The sequence below is a fragment of the Cupressus sempervirens genome, chromosome 6 (assembly GCF_028749045.1).
Source record: "Cupressus sempervirens isolate cs-2001-9-10 chromosome 6, ASM2874904v1, whole genome shotgun sequence".
NCBI classification, from domain to species: domain Eukaryota; kingdom Viridiplantae; phylum Streptophyta; class Pinopsida; order Cupressales; family Cupressaceae; genus Cupressus; species Cupressus sempervirens.
The window spans coordinates 57903847-57921069 of record NC_143123.1 but is presented as its reverse complement, the minus strand read 5'-3'; the positions used below and the strand labels follow the sequence as shown (position 1 = coordinate 57921069).

The window sequence follows — 17223 nt, the reverse complement described above, 5'->3', positions numbered from 1 at the left end:
ATCACACCTGTCTTCAAAGTATGCCAAACCATTGAGCCACGACCTTCAAGAGGAAGTGCAGAAACAGAGCAAGGATCAGCACCATGAAAATATTTATGAGTGATAATATGAGCCCAAAGTTGATGTTGTCCAGAGCACCATCGCCAATAAAGTTTAGCAGCCAAAGCTTGACTACTCAATAGAGTTGATCGAAGACCAAGACCACCCTCCTTTTTAGGCCTACAAACAGTTGCCCAATTAACCAAGCTCCATTTAGTACTACGCAAATTACCACTCCAAAGGAATTGTTGAGAAAGAGCATCAAACTCCTTGAGAAAGTAAATAGGTGCAGCGTGAACCATGCTTCGATAAGTAGGAAGAGCTTGGATAACAGCTTGAAGAAGAGTAACTCGGGCAGCAGTAGAAAGCCATCTATGAGTCCAATGATTTACCTTATCCTGAAGCTTGGTAATCAAATTTTTCCAAAAGAGACATGGCTGCCTAGAAATAGCAATAGGGATGCCACGATAAGTCAAAGGAAGTGATCCTATCTGAAACTGTAGAATACCAACAATCCTGTGCTAAATAGAATCAGGAGTGTTAAAAAAGTAAATCGAAGATTTGTGCTCATTAACTTTTTGGCCTAAAGCTGCCAAATAAATGTCCAAAGCATGTCGAAAGGCTTTAGCTTCCTTGATCCTAGCAGGACCAACAAGAGCAGAATCATCAACAAATTGAAGATGGGAAAGAGAAGGTAAACCATTACCCCACCGCTAGCCTTGAATAGAATTCTGGGACACCTGATGCTTAATGAATCTACCCAAGCCTTCAGCCATGATGAAGAATAGATGTGGGGAGAGAGGGTAACCTTGGCGGAGGCCTCTAGAAGGACCAAATAGTTGAGAAGGTTGACCATTAATAAGAATAGAAAAAGAGGTACAAGTAACACAACTCATAATCCAACTCACCCAGTTAGAGCTAAATCCAAAAGAAAGAAGAATACTCCTTAGGAAGCTCCATTTAACTCTATCATAGGCCTTAGCCATATCCAGCTTAACAAACATGGCTCTCTCCCTTGAAGTAGCCATAGAGTGAATAGCCTCAGTAGCAATAACCACCCCATCCAAAATTTGTCTGCCAGCAACAAAACCACCTTGTTCTTCTGAGATAATAATGGGAAACCACCTTTTCAATCTCTCAGCAATCAACTTAGTAATAACTTTGTAAACCACATTGCATAAGGCAATTGGTCTAAAAAACTCCAATTGATTAGCACCCTCTCTCTTAGGAATAAGAGTCAAGAATGTAGAGTTCAGAGCTCGAAGCATCTGCTTGCTAGCATAGGATTCTTTAACCACCTCCAACAAATCATGATTAACGATGTCCCAAAATTCCTGAAAGAATTCAACTGGAAAGCCATCAGGACCAGGAGCCTTCCCCTTAGGCATGCCAAAGGCCACCTCCTCCAGCTCTTCCAAAGAAATAGGACGCATGAGATAATCATTCATTTCCTGAGTGATAAGGGAAGGAATACAGGACAAAATAAGATTTTCTTCATTATCAACAGGAGGAGAGTCCTCAGAGAAGAGGGTAGAGAAATACCAAATAGCCTCTTGGAACAAAGCTGGCAAGGAATTCAGTTGGATACCTTGAGAATTAACCAAAGACGAGATAGTGCTCTGATTCCGGCGAGATTGTACTATTTTATGAAAAAAGGCAGTGTTACAATCACCTTCCTAGAGCCAATCAACTCTAGCCTTTTGCTTCTAAAAAATTTCCTCTCGAAGTTCCCATTCTTCTAGAGCTCTAGAAGCAAGGGATTCAGCCTTGCCAAGATCCTCTAAGAAACCTCGATCTCTAATCTCCCTTGTGATGACATCAAGATCTTCATGAGCAAGCCTCTTCATAAAGTGAAGGTTCCCAAAGCATTCCCTATTCCATATCTTGAGCTGCCTTTTAACATATTGAAGCCTTTTAGAAAATGAGAACATTGCAGTACCATATGTAGGAGCACCATCTTTCCACCAACAGAAAACACAATCATGAAGAGAGGAGTCCCGAAGCCACAAAAATTGGAACTTAAAAGGAGGATGCTTCAGAACATAAGCCGCTATAGCAAAAAATTTGATTGGCCAAGATCTGAACCCCTCCAATCAAGGATTTCTGAAGAGATAGTAAGGGTGCCACTAACCTAGAAGCAAGAAACAAGAAATCTATCCAGACGTTCTGAGATAGCAGCAACACTAGTCCTACGATTATTCCAGGTATAGAGACCATTAGAAGGCTTAACATCAGAGAGATGCAAAAGAGATATATGTTACCGAAGAAGAGTAGAAGAAGGCCCCAATCTAGCCAAACCACCATGCTTCTCCTCTAGACTTAAAACTGAATTGAAGTCCCCTGCTAACACCCAAGGATGATAAGGATGACAATTTCTAACATATTTAATATGTTCCCAAAGTTCCTCCTTTCCCACAAGATCAACAGGTGCATACACATTAGTAACCATTATTACCTCTCCTGAGTCTAGAGCAGAAGCTACCATAGAGAGAGCTAAGCGAGAAGACATCTAGCAAAGAGGAGAAATTTTTTGAGGATCCCAAAATATAACTAAACCACCCGCACTGCCTGTTGCCCCAACACACTGGCATTGGCCACGAGACCAAATACTAGAGGCATGTTGGACCATAGACTCCACAGAGAGCTTAGTCTCTTGGATACAAAAGACATCAGTGCTATGGCCAACCACCAAGTTATGAATAGCCTTTTGTCTAGGGATGCTATTCAACCCCCTTACATTCCATGAGAGAATAATCATCATTGGGTAGAATTGGGAAAATGAGAATCCAAAGGTTTCACTAAACCAGACTCAATCAATATATCTCCTATGAGTTTAATCTTCTCTTGGTCTATTTTGCGCCCACTCTTTAGAGGAGGAGTAGAAGAAGCCCGCTTAAAGGGTCGAGACATCAACCCCAAGGGGAGAGGAGAACCCTTGCCCTGACCTGATGGTAGCACATCCTTAACCAAATTAGCTAAAACAACATCATTATCCTCCAACATTGCAGGAGTCACCAGAGCCTCTGTCACAAGAGCTACAAGGACCTCATAGTTCTGATATACTACAACTTGGGATGCCCCACAAGCATCATTAGGAATAGATCTCTCATCTGGGAAAACTAGATCAGAAGAGATAGGAGGAGGAATACCCTCCTCTAGAACCATACTATCCAACACCTCAAAGTTGTTAAAACCTGAATTAGATAATCTTTCTTTCAAAGGCCTCTTTTGACCACGGCCGTTAGCATGAGGGCGAACAGGGGTAAATCCATCCTTATCTTGCATTTGAGCCTTACCCTTACCTGTAGCATCTTGCGGATTCATCCCCTTGGTAGTATTAGGCATTTGAGATTGTCCTTTCCTTGTAGTATCTGCCAAACCACCAGTATTTCCAGCTATAGAACCATCCACTCCTTTGAAACTTGAGTTACGGGGGCACTAACGCAGTAAATGACCATACTCATGACAAATCCGGTAACGGAAAGGGAGAGATTCATAATCTAACTGCTGCACCCAAGAAAAATCCCCCATACAAATTTCCAAAGAATCTGGTAATGGGTTATTCAAATTAATTTCAACACAAATTCTAGCATAAGATCAATCAACAAAACTTTTCATGGAAACCATTTTCCTACGTTGACCATGCTATGCATAGGGAGATCAATGCTATCATATTTATATTTTATTTTTTTGTAATAAAGTATTGAGAGTCAAGCCTCCTTTCTTCTCCACCAAGTCCTAATTATGTCTCTATACAAATTTCCCCTTTGAGGAATATCACAAAGATCTTATTCCCCTTTAACATGAAGTGAAGTTTCAATATCCACCCCAAAAACCCATGGTTAAGGCTCCCTAGTGTATTTACATGGGTAATGTATATGTTTTCTATTTGACTAACAAGGGTAAGAAACCAAAGGGAGTTAAGAATCCCCCTAAGGTTCTTCTTGATCAATTTTTGGTGGTAACCATTGAAAAGTATAAGTCCTCTCTATACTTCCCTAGCTTATCTATGAAAAAACCAATAAATCCCCTATTAACAAGGAGGTTACTATAATTATCCTAGAGGAACGAGAGAAGATATGAAGATGAATCCAAGGGTATTAAGATTGAAGAGATTTACCCTGAAACAAGGAGTAATAAGGTCTTCTAGGCTTCCTTAAACATTTTGTTGACTTGTTGTGTAACATGAAAAGTGTAATGTGCATGGAAGAAGATACCTCTTATGAAGAGATTTTTTATCTAGACAAGGATAGTTAAGATAATGGATATGATAGATAAGAGGATCAAGAGGATCAAGACATGAATTCTCCTTACATAGATCAAGATCAATATATGAAAACTAAAAATCAAGACAACGACACTCCTAGTAAGTACAACTTTGTTGACTCCAAAGAGGAGGATGTAGAAATAAGGATATGCATGTTATGGAGGAAGAAGAGATAGGTTGAGATTATCCTTTACATGGAATTGTGAAAGACTTGATCAACCCTAAAGAATGATGTCTAAGAATAGTTAGGCCATTGATAAGGTTTATGATTCTCTTATTTGGATCACTAATATAATAATAAAAAAGTAGTAGCGGAAATTAAAATATTGAAAATATAAGATCAGGAAATAGATTGAAAAAAAAAGGGTTACAAGTTTTGTACTACTCATGGAAATTTGAAGATAATGAAGCTAGATAATTGATCAAGGCACTTTGGGAGTTGAAGTAAGATTGCATCCTTATCAAGGCTCTTCACAATTTCAAATGATATTTTATATTCATTTTGGTCTTTTTTACACTCATTGCATCAAGGGAAACTTGTTAAATGTTTTAAGGATTACTATGCTATTATGATATACTTAGTTTATAATATAGTTAAGTTGTGGGATATAGTCATTAGTTTTTAATGTTAAATTCAATAATAGATTTTTTATTTTTTATTATTATTGGGGGACCTCCCTGATTTTCTCATACTCAATAACTACTTTAGAGTTGTTATGCATTTTAGTGTAAGAGACTAAGGCCCTTCCTTGCTTATCTAATTTTTTAAAAAAATGGGGAAAAAATAATTGATGTTTTTTGAAAATAATAATTTCAGAAATAGACCAAAATATTTAAATATTGCTCATGTTATATGGAGGAAACATAGTTGCAAGAAAATCAACATAGGAATATAGATAATTAAAAGTGAAGAGATTATATAACTTAAAATGTAAAATCAATTAGAGAGTATACTAAAAAGATCATGCAATCCACTAAACTAGACCATTCAAGAAGCTAATAGAGAAAATATCTAATGCAAGAAAACCCATCATAGAAAGCCAAATTGTGAAAAAAAATTAGATCCCAATTACAAATATAGATTTAGTAAGTTACAACTAGTAGGTGTAAAGTGGCAATTAGGTGTAAGAAAGATATATCAACTTATCAAAGACCACCACAATTATTAGATAAGGAACCACTTAGAATTAATGCATATCAAAATGTTTATAAAGCTTATTAGAGGATGTTAGTAATAATTACAAGCCATGAATTTTACTTAGCTTAACTGATCCAATATTGCATTTGAATGTAGTAGAAGATGAAACATTCAATATTTGGATACCCAATAAGATATGAGATGGCATTCAAGAGGTTTATTAAAATTTCTACCATTGCCTATGAGTTGTGATGGATACATATATTTTCCACATGGATTTTGAATAATAATTGACTAAGAAATTTCTTTATAGTATATAATCATAGAGGCTTGTGTGTGAATTGGGGTACTATAGTAGTTTCTAGTGCATAAATATGTGAAAAAGAGAACCTTGTCTTGATACACCAATACAAATAATGCAAGCTTGGTAAAATTACACTTTAAAATTTCTTCTAGATATTATAATGAAATTGATTGACATATCAGCTTACATACAAATGTTGAAATTTCATTATGATATAAAATCAAGGATCTATTCGTATCAACAAAACCATTTTTACAATTTTTATCTTTTTATTCAAAGATTTGCCCAAATAAATCCAAAGAAAAGATCAAGGGGAAGGATGAAGTAGTGGTGCTTGTAAATGTAAAAATTGATTAGAAAAAGAGAAAGAAGAAACTAATACCATAATACAAGGCCTTAATAATTTCCTACTAACATGTAAACCAACCATGTAGGATTTTTTTAAAGAAATTTAGTAATACATACAAAATGCTTCTTACCTCATATCAATGGTAAATTTGGTTCTAAATGCATATGCAATCCAAAGAAGTATAGATTGACTATCAATAAATTCAGTTTGATGACATATATGATGTTGTTGGAAGATAAAGGGATAACCTTGGATTTTATGTTTTAAAACTTAGCATGAAATTCATATAAGAACATGAAAATAAATTAACACAACTCAATGGAATACATTAGATACTATGTGACAGTTAATAAATGATATGAAACACTTATAAACAACATGATAAATTTTGAAGAAACATTGCTTTCTTAACCTAAGAATAAGGTTTCTACTCAATTTTTTTTTATAGAAAGTAACAACACCCATTGAAATTCTAGAATGCAGCAATATATATGTATACATATATATGTACATATATATGTATATATATATCAAGCCAAGTTTAAAAAAATACACTGGTACTAGGCCAAATGTTTTTTTACACTCTTGTATGAAACAATTTAAGGTATGGAACAAGATTTGGTGCTATAAAGAAAGTGGTGCATTGATTTTTGTAGTAATAGACATATTGGTCTAATTTTAAAATTTATCATTTTTTCAATACATATTGTTGTTTATTAATGTTATAATATCGTAAAAGACTATCTACTCAATCTTTAAATGACACACTCCTTCCTCAAAATAAATGGTATATCTAGGAAGTATGGATATATAAATTGTATCACATAATAGTACAAGTAGAAAATGCAGTGTGAATCATTTATTATACTATTATTTTTTCTCTAAAATATGCTATCAAATGTGTGTGTGTGTGTGTGTGTATTTGATACATGATAATATTGTTTATGTGGATATAATATGTAGTTTCACATAAAGTTCAATGTCTTTATATTTCAACTTGTTAGAAATGTTTACAGTAACTGGGGAGGGTTGAATCAGTTACTCAAGGTCCTTAAGTACCATTTGAACTTTTATATAATAAAACTATTATTCTTCTGCTTCTCCTACTATTGCTTGGTCTCTACTGCAAAAAAAAATTATTGTTCCAAATATAACATGCTTTATTGAATATTAAATGTAAAACATATAAAGCATTCAACAAAAAGTTGACACTAGGATTTTTATGTGGAAACATAATTTGGGAAAATCCACTAGTAACATATTACCAATTTTTCACTCTTTTAAAGTGAGCTCTGTTAGGAGCCTGCCCTATTAAAGGTTATAATACACACTATTAAACATGACCGGGTTAGATGATTTTATTACCCTGTTAAGACTTGCCTTGTTAGAGGAATTTGATTATTCCATTTAGAATGTTACCTTTTGAAAGGATTTACATAGACTACTAAGTCTTTCAAATGATTGTTAGGTTGACCTCTATTAAAAGGATTTCGATGGAAACAAATTACAATGATCATAAAGAAAACATTAGGGTTTTTATATGTATGATTACAACTCAGTTTGTAAGTTCAAATCTTTGTTCGGTTTAGGTGTTGATTCATTGACAAGCTCTCCACTATCATCTCTTTCCTTATTTCACTTGGCAACTTTCAAGAAATAAGTCTTCCCCCTTGAACAACACTTAATCCTTATTGCTTGATTTTTCTCATATTCACTATCAAAAACATATATACAAGCTTTCTCCTTTTGCTTTGTATTCACTCACACACTTGTGCATTTTTTATCCACCTCTATTTGTGCGTGCCTCTTTCATATACTTGCACTGCTCAATAATTTGATTAGCTTTGTTCCTCTTTAAATAGGAAATTCTTTCTTTACCATTTTCCACAATCAATATAGATCTTAGGGTTTATGATCAAGTTCAACACAAACTGTATCTATCCATCTTCTTCTTGATCTACTTCGAGAAATTTTTCTGGAATATATCTATTATTTTATTTTTATATATATTATTTTTATCAGTTATAGACTAAATTACAACTAGAATAGATTCATATCTTTAAATAATAGTATTATAATTTTTGATTTAAAAACATAACCATAAAAAGTTCCAAGTTAATTCAAATAAAAGATTACAACTATTTGATGAATAACCACTGAAATCAAATTATTTTACTATCCCTTGCTTTTTGTGTAAGTTGTACATTTACTATGTCTTAATGATGCAACAGTTTTATAATCTCAAGGGGAAGAAAACTTTTTAAAAATAAAATTATTTGATATCAACTTTAATTATTTTGTAATGGGCCAGCCCCTTATTTCGACTGCTTTTATTTCAAAAACTTTAATTATTTTCTACCCATTTTAAATAGCTCCATCGATGGAGAAGAGCTATCAAAGTTTAATTCAAAAGCCCTGCAACAGTTGGAGGAAGAACTACAAACAAGCTTATTCCTGATTCGAGAAAAAAAGGTAATTCTCAAAATTTATTTACAAGAAATTGTTAATTTTTCCCTGTTTGTGACCCCATTTAAATTGTTTTATATAAAATTCTCAGAAGCAAATTCTCGAGGATGAAATTAAACAACGATCTCAAAAGGTATATTCTCTTTTTGTTTAAAATTATATTTTAAATTTTTTTTCTTTCGTTCTATGAATATGTTACTTATCTCTTTGCTTTGATATACAGCAACTTCATTTAGAGGAGGAAAATAAAAAGCTACATCAGCAGGTAACTTATGGGATTCTAAATATACTCAAGCTGAAAGTGACTTGAGCTTTCTATAGAATTTAAGCATTTAAAAATATTGTTTCACTTCGCAAGTTTTAAAAATTATGATTGAATAGTTTTTAAAAAAATTATTGCACAGATAAATATATACTATATTGCAATTTAATCTAATAAAATTGTTGATATGTAGATTTCATCAATTAAACTATCTGATAAGTATGCAAGCAATGGGAAAGATGATACTGATGGTGAATCTCCTAGGGCGCCTTTCACTCTTCAATTATGGTAGATATTGATTGCCTCTTTCAGATTAAAAAATTGTGTAGGAATCAGCTCTAAAAAGAGCTTATTCTGATTGCTCAAATCAGATTTTTCTCTTTCAATTCATTAATATTTAGAAAATATAAGCTATTAACTTATCATTGTATTTTCATTTATACATATAAATTTATGGAAGTTTTAATTTTAACATATGAAAAAAATTTGTTATAATTTATTTGAAATATAATTAAGACTATTCTATAATTAAACTAACACTATTTCATATGAAGATTTATACAAATTGATCTAGGTTTTTCGTTTTCTTTTTCATTTGATAAGTATTTACAAAATTTAATTTAATATTAAATTACTAGTTTTAGAATCGTATGATTCCTTTATGACAAAGACATAAAGTATAGTAGATAAATGAACTTTTCCATTTTCATTCTTTTTTAAAAATCTATTTTTTTTTGCAAAAAGAGGGGTAAAAAATTATTAAGACAGAAAGGAATACAACAAGGAGAGCTCAACAAGGAGCTCGATCCTGAGCAACAAGATCATCAAATTCTTGCACCATCTCAAAGGACAGTTGCCCCCTATCCCTAATATTCCAACTCGGATCATGACTAGAAGCCCATTTGGCTAAACAATCAGCAGGTCTATTCCATTCTCGCAGAATATACTTGAACCTAATGAACTGAAAAGAGGAAGAGAAGAAAAGAATCTGTTTAACAACAGTGGCCAGCTGCCAACTAACATCCTCAAGCTCTTGCGAAGAAAGCATGTTCACCACCACTTGGAAATCAGACTCACAAATAATCTTACTCCATCCCCACAAGCAACACTGTTCCACAACATATAAAATAGCCTGAGCTTCCATGAGATTGTTAGTATAATCACCCTTATGAATTGAGAAGAAAAATTTAACATTCCCAGAACTACAACGAGCCACTCCGCCAATACCAGTCGGACCAGGATTCTCACGAGAAGAACCATCAGTGTTAATTTTCAGAACTCCACAGGGAGGAGGAGTCCAGTGCCCATCCCAGTTAACCCGACCCTTCCTCTGATGGTGAAGCTACTTGGACATAGAAGGAAACCTATGAGCCGCAACCCCATCTTGCAGATGAAAATTGAGGCAATTACAGATAGCAAGATCAACCGGATCCATACCCCCATCAAGCTCACACTTCACAAGAATAGTTTCCTGGAGAGAATGTGATATTTTCCACCAAAGAATGCAAAACACCAAGCCGAACATCTTGGAATATGTGACGATTCCTCTCCAACCAGAAATGCCAAAGCATGAAAGATGGGCCAGCAATCCAAGCAACATCGAGAGAAGAAGACTTGGAGGGAGCACTACCCAAGCGAGCCCAGAACTCAGGCAAAGAGGAAGCATGCCGACAAGAGCAACCCCAAGCGCTCCACCAAAGGTGCCATATCTGAGTAGAATAGGAGCAATGGAAGAACAGATGGGAGACAGACTCCTCTTAATTACCACACAAAACACAATAAGAGGGGCCCTGAAATCCACGTTTACAAAGATTATCCCAGGTAAGCCAACAGTTGTGAGCCACTAGCCACATGAAAAAATTGCACTTGGACCAAGAAAATTTATTCCAGACTTGCTTCCACCAAGGGACCTCAGCATCCCCAAATAATTGTCTAGTTATCTCCTGATACCTAGCAGAGACATGATATTTACCAGACAAGGTACCGCCCCAAGGCAATACATCTGGACCAAGCCAAGAGGAACACTCTCTAGAGGCCAGAATTTGAGAAAGCTCCTGACGATCCATGTCTGTACCTCCAGGAGGCCAATCAGAGGAATGCTTCCATCTATAACCAACAACAGGTCCCAATTGATAAGGAGTCTTGTAATGAGCCACTTTATCCCATCCAGTGGCCAGAAAAGAGTCACAAAGAGGCTGAAGATGAGGGTATATGGATAAAATGGAAGGGAATCCATTACAAGCATCAGACCAAAACAAAGCCTGAGAACCTCCTTTACATATCCAGAATAGACCCCTCTTCACCAACATCGCACCTGTCTTCAAAGTATGCCAAACCATTGAGCGACGACCTTCAAGAGGAAGTGCAAAAACAGAGCAAGGATCAGCACCACGAAAATATTTATGAGTGATAATACGAGCCCAAAGCACCATCGCCAATAAAGTTTAGCAGCCAAAGCTTGTCTACTCAATAGAGTAGAACGAAGACCAAGACCACCCTCCTTTTAGGCCTACAAACAGTTGCCCAATTAACCAAGCTCCATTTAGTACTACGAAAATTACCACTCCAAAGGAATTGTCTAGAAAGAGCATCAAAATCTTTGAGAAAGTAAATAGGTGTAGCATGAACCATGCTTCTATAAGTAGGAAGAGCTTGGATAACAGCTTGAAGAAGAGTAACCCGAGCAGCAGTAGAAAGCCATCTATGAGTCCAATGATTTACCTTATCCTGAAGCCTGGTAATCAAATTTTGCCAGAAGAGACGTGGCTGCCTGGAAACGGCAATAGGAATGCCAAGATAAGTCAAAGGAAGTGAACCTATCTGAAACCGTAGGATACCAAAAATCCTGTGCTGAATAGAATCAGGAGTGTTAAAAAAGTAAATGAAAGATTTGTGCTCATTAACTTTCTAGCCTGAAGCTGCCAAATAAACATCCAAAGCATGTCGAAAGGCTTCAGCTTCCTTGATCCTAGCAAGACCGGCAAGAGCAGAATCATCAACAAATTGAAGATGGGAAAGAGAAGGTAAGCCATTACCCCACCGCTAGCCTTGAATAGAATTCTAGGACACCTGATGCTTAATGAATCTGCACAAGCCTTCAGCCATGATGATGAATAGATATGGGGATAGAGGGTCACCCTGGCGGAGGTCTCTAGAAGCACCAAATAGTTGTGAAGGTTGACCATTAATAAGAATAGAAAAAGAGGCAGAAGTAACACAACTCATAATCCAACTCACCCAGTCAGAGCTAAATCCAAAAGAAAGAAGAATACTCCTTAGGAAGCTCCATTTAACTCTATCGTAGGCCTTAGCCATATCCAGCTTAACAAACATGGCTCTCTCCCTTGAAGTAACCATAGAGTGAATAGCCTCACTAGCAATAACCACCCCATCCAAAATTTGTCTTCCAGCAACAAAACCACCTTGTTCTTCTAAGATAATAATGGGAAGCCACCTTTTTAGTCTCTCAGCAATCAGCTTAGTAATAACTTTGTAGACCACATTACATAAGGCAATTGGTCTAAAAAACTCCAATTGATTAGCACCCTCTCTCTTAGGAATAAGAGTCAAGAATGTAGAGTTCAAAGCTCGAAGCATCTGCTTGCTAGCATAGGATTCTTTAACCACCTTCAAAAAATCATGATTAATGATGTCCCAAAATTTTTGAAAGAATTCAACTGGAAAACCATCAGGACCAGGAGCTTTCCCCTTAGGCATGCCAAAGACCACCGCCTCTAGCTCTTCCAAAGAGATAGGACGCATGAGATAATCATTCATTTCCTAAGTGATAAGGAAAGGAATACAGGACAAAATAATATTTTCTTCATTATCAGCAGGAGGAGAGCCCTCAGAGAAGAGGGTAGAGAAGTACGAAATAGCCTCTTGGAACAAAGCTAGCAAGGAATTCAGTTGGATACCTTGAGAATTAACCAAAGAAGAGATAGTGCTCTGATTCCGGCGAGATTGCACTATTTTATGGAAAAAGGCAGTGTTTCGATCACCTTCCTAGAGCCAATCAACTCGAGCCTTTTGCTTCCAAAAAATTTCCTCTCGAAGTTCCCATTCTTCTAGAGCTCTAGAAGCAAGGGATTCAGCCTGGCCAAGATCCTCTGAGAAACCTCGATCTCTAATCTCCCTTGTGATGACATCAAGATTTTCTTGAGCAAGCCTCTTCATAAAGTGAAGATTCCCAAAGAATTCCCTATTCCATATCTTGAGCTTCCTTTTAACATATTGAAGCCTTTTAGAAAATGAGAACATTGCAGTACCATATGCAGGGGCACCATCTTTCCACCAACAAAAAACAAAATCATGAAGAGAGGAGTCACGAAGCCACATCAACTGGAACTTAAAAGGAGGATGCTTCAGAACATAAGCCCCTATAGCAGAAAATTTGATTGGCCAATGATCTGAACCCCTCCAATCAAGGATTTCTGAAGAGATAGTAAGGGTGCCACTAAGCCAGAAGCAAGAAACAAGAAATCTATCCAGGCGTTCTGAGATAGCAGCAACACCAGTCCTGCGATTATTCCAGGTATAGAGGCCATTAGAAGGCTTAACATCAGAGAGATGCAAAAGAGATATGTGTTGCCGAAGAAGAGCAGAAGAAGGCCCCAATCTAGCCAAACCACCATGCTTCTCTTCCAGACTTAAAACTGAATTGAAGTCCCCTGCTAACACCCAAGGATGATAAGGATGACAATTTCTAACATATTGAATATGTTCCCAAAGTTCCTCGTTTCCCACAAGATCAACAGTTGCATACACATTAGTAACCATGATTACCTCTCTTGAGTGTAGAGCAGAAGCTACCATAGAGAGAGTTGAGCGAGAAGACATCCAGCCAAGTAAAAATCTATTTACATTGAAATAAAATATTGAATTAATGATCATTACAATATGTTAAAAGAATATATGTACTCAAGTGAAAATTTGACAAATGATCATCCTAATTATACTTTCATAATAAAAGTATGATTATAATAATAATAATAGTAAGAAAAAAAATCAAATATAAACTTTTTAATTTAAATAAGAAATGAAATGAAATGAAAGAAAAAAGCACAATTTTGTAAAAAAGAAGATGAAGAAGAGTAGAAATAAATGTAATTGCTGCTTGCAATCTATTTCTTCAAGTTTAGCTAGCTTTGTGGCTTCTTCAAATAAGGTTCATGAAGGTTCCCATTAGAAATATGATAGAGTAATCTTCTTAATGTTATTGAAGAAAAGTATAGACAAATGATTGTCCTCGCATTTTAAGTATCCAAAATTTTACGTTTGATTTATATCAAAAGGAAGAGGTATGTTAGAGGAAGCTATGTTGAAAGCAAGTAGAAGTAGATACTTGTATGTCATTGATATTATACAAAAAATTAGTAGATATATTAGGATTGTGGCCCTCTTAATTTTAGCTAAACTACATTGTGGATTTATATGATTATCTTAATTTGTAAAATGAAACGTATTACTATTTTTATGGATAAAGTTGAGGCATGGGTTAGTTAATATTATGAAAACTATCAAGTAATGTTGATTGATTTTTGTTTCTAATTGTTAGTTTAATTTAAGAATAGGATAGAGAGATAGATAGATATGTGTGTGTGTTTGTGTCTACATATATATTATATATACATATATACACTTCTCTCTCTCTCTCTCTCTCTCTCTCTCTCTCTCTCTCTCTCTCTCTCTCTCTCTCTCTCTCTCTCTCTACACACACACACACAAAAAAAAAAAAAAAAACTCACATATATGTATATGTATATATAGACACACATACACATACACATATACATACACATACACATACAATACACATACACATAGACATACATATCCACATAAACATAAACATATGGAAAGTGTACAAAGATTGGAAATAAACAAGGGGAATAAGATGTTATATTTATTTAAATTAGTAAACTCTGAACTTTGACATAAAATTAAAGTTCGACTCAAAATTGCAAGATGCAACAAGAACAAGAGTTATAGTACTTTGAATTAATTTTTTTTTTAAATGATAAAATAAGCACAAAAAGTGGTCCTATTTTTTAATGAAAAATATAACATAGCATCTAGTATCCTCCCCCTCAAATGTTAAATTTATTTATTCAAATATTCTAATTTCTCTAGTGAAAATTAAGCTAACACCTTGTAGTTTATCCTAGATTTTTCCACTAATTGTTTGATGAATATAAATTTTTTTCAAAAATTTTGAAATGCACACATCCTAAAAATGTTAAATTTGTATGTGCTTACTGATAGATCATTTAAAACCAATCAAAAATCAATTTTTCAAAAATGTGTGTAGAATGGATTCTCATTTCTAAAAATGTAACTTGTTTTAGAATTCAATGCATGATCCAAAATATTTTCCTAATGTAATACACAAATGGTGTTTAAAAAAAAAATAACATACTTACAATATAAATTACAGATGAAAAGCTTGACATAATGAGAATTCAAAATAAATTGTACATGGGTAGATGGCCTAATGATAGATGTGGGACATCATGTTGTTTGATTTTGTCATTATTGAACTACTTGCAAACCTGATAGGGAGTACCTAAGAAGAAATGTGATATTTTTGTATGTTTGTTAGAAACCACATCTTAGATATGTTTGAATACTCCATTCCTTTAGGTTGGATGAAAAATATTTCCAAAGTAGATTAATACATTAACCAAATTAATGGGTTTACATCATATAGGGATTTTGAATAGAGCATTCATAAAAATAATCACACTACTTCACACTCTCATCCAACATTAAAATTATGATTACCTATAGGATAAGTGGGTTTCCTCACTCTTGAATCTCTCAATTTTATTTCTTCTTTATCATTTACCAAATTAAAGGGCTAGGATATTTAAATTCCATAGTTTATAAGGGTGTTTGTAAGATTAAAATTGTATTGAGATTCCACCTATGTGATCTCCTTGATAGATGATGGCCTATCACATAATGTATAATAATTTTTTCCATTAGTCTCTATTGAAAGTTTCATATTGAGAAGGAATTTGGTCTATATATGGTGAATCCTTTGTCTCTATTCTAATTTATCTCATATAAAATTGAGTTTTTTTAAAGAGAGGTTAATGTAATTTATTTTTATCAAGAGTAAAGTTATACTCAATGGTCATTATATTACTGATGATTTATCATTATTCATCAAAAATCATCAAAATAACTTTTATATTAAAATTTATAAAAAATCATTAGATAGGTGCATTGGTTTTTTGATGTAAGAAAATATACAAATTTTTACTATAGTTATATTTTTTTCAATTTCATTATAAAATATTTTTTTAAACATGAAATTATGATGTTATGTGCTCCCCTTAATACCACACCAAACAAGAGAAACATATACCAACACAAATTAAGAGAATAAAATGTGGTCTTCTTATTATCACCGCAAATGCATATTAATAGGATTACAATATGCAAACCCACATGGGTGCCTTCCTTACAACAGTCTATAAGATAGAGTTACAACTATCACCTAGAACTACTCTAGACAACCTATGTGCCTTCCTTATATAAGAACTTTTATAGTCCAAGAAGGTTCTAGACACTAAGCCCTAACCTTTGAGGCTGACCAACCTCATATTGCATCTTTTCATTACACTTTATTACATAAGATTGACTCAACATAATTAAAAAATTTACATTTTTAGATGGGTCCACTTCTGGAGACCATAACTAGTAAATTGTTGACCCAATGGGCTATTATAATCACATTCTAGAATCCTTGGTCAAACAATCTATATTAGTTAATTTTGTAAACATCCAACAACTACAAATCTGCCTCCTTTTAGAGTCATTTAGACTTTCATCACTAGACCTGAAGTTTGGATAGCCAAAATTTATACCAAAAATATGCACTAACTACATATGATGTAACAAGAATCCAAGGACACCCCTACTGGAGGTAATATGAATCCCTACAACTAACCACATAACATAAACTCAATAATAAGATACTCAATCTAATACCAAATGCAACTCTTTATTCATAAAATAATTATTTATATGCAATATGCCAAGTTGTAAGGCCTTCCAGGTTAGGGCCAAATACAAAAGCAATTACAATAAAATATCTACAAGATCCCTCAAGATCTAACCCCAAAACTAGTTAGTCTAGATCCACACTCTAGTAGAAACCTCCAAGGAATATCTCAACTTGTGCTTGTAAGCCCTCCGAGAAATCTCCTTGTTTATGAAGCCTTAGCTATTAGCCCTTCTCAAAATTCACTCTTCTGCCACATCCTCTTCTCCAAGTGGGATGATAATTACCAAAGACTTCACAAGACCCCCTTCTTATACCCAACTAATCCACAGGTTAGCCTATCCAATTACAAATTAAATAAACCCTTACATTAAATACACCCCTCAA

General features: G+C 34.5%; 1 protein-coding gene across 1 annotated transcript in view; it reads left to right on the top strand.

Annotated features, from left to right (window-relative positions):
• LOC149551124 (MADS-box transcription factor 27-like) overlaps positions 1 to 8732 on the top strand; it is a 91357-nt gene extending 82625 nt beyond the window's left edge. The window contains exons 4-5 of the mRNA XM_089789635.1: positions 8470 to 8569; positions 8655 to 8732. Of these exons, the coding sequence (XP_089645761.1) occupies positions 8470 to 8569; positions 8655 to 8717 (163 nt within the window). The 3' untranslated portion in view covers positions 8718 to 8732. The remainder of the gene's footprint in view (positions 1 to 8469; positions 8570 to 8654) is intronic.
• The last annotated feature ends 8491 nt before the right edge of the window (positions 8733 to 17223 follow it).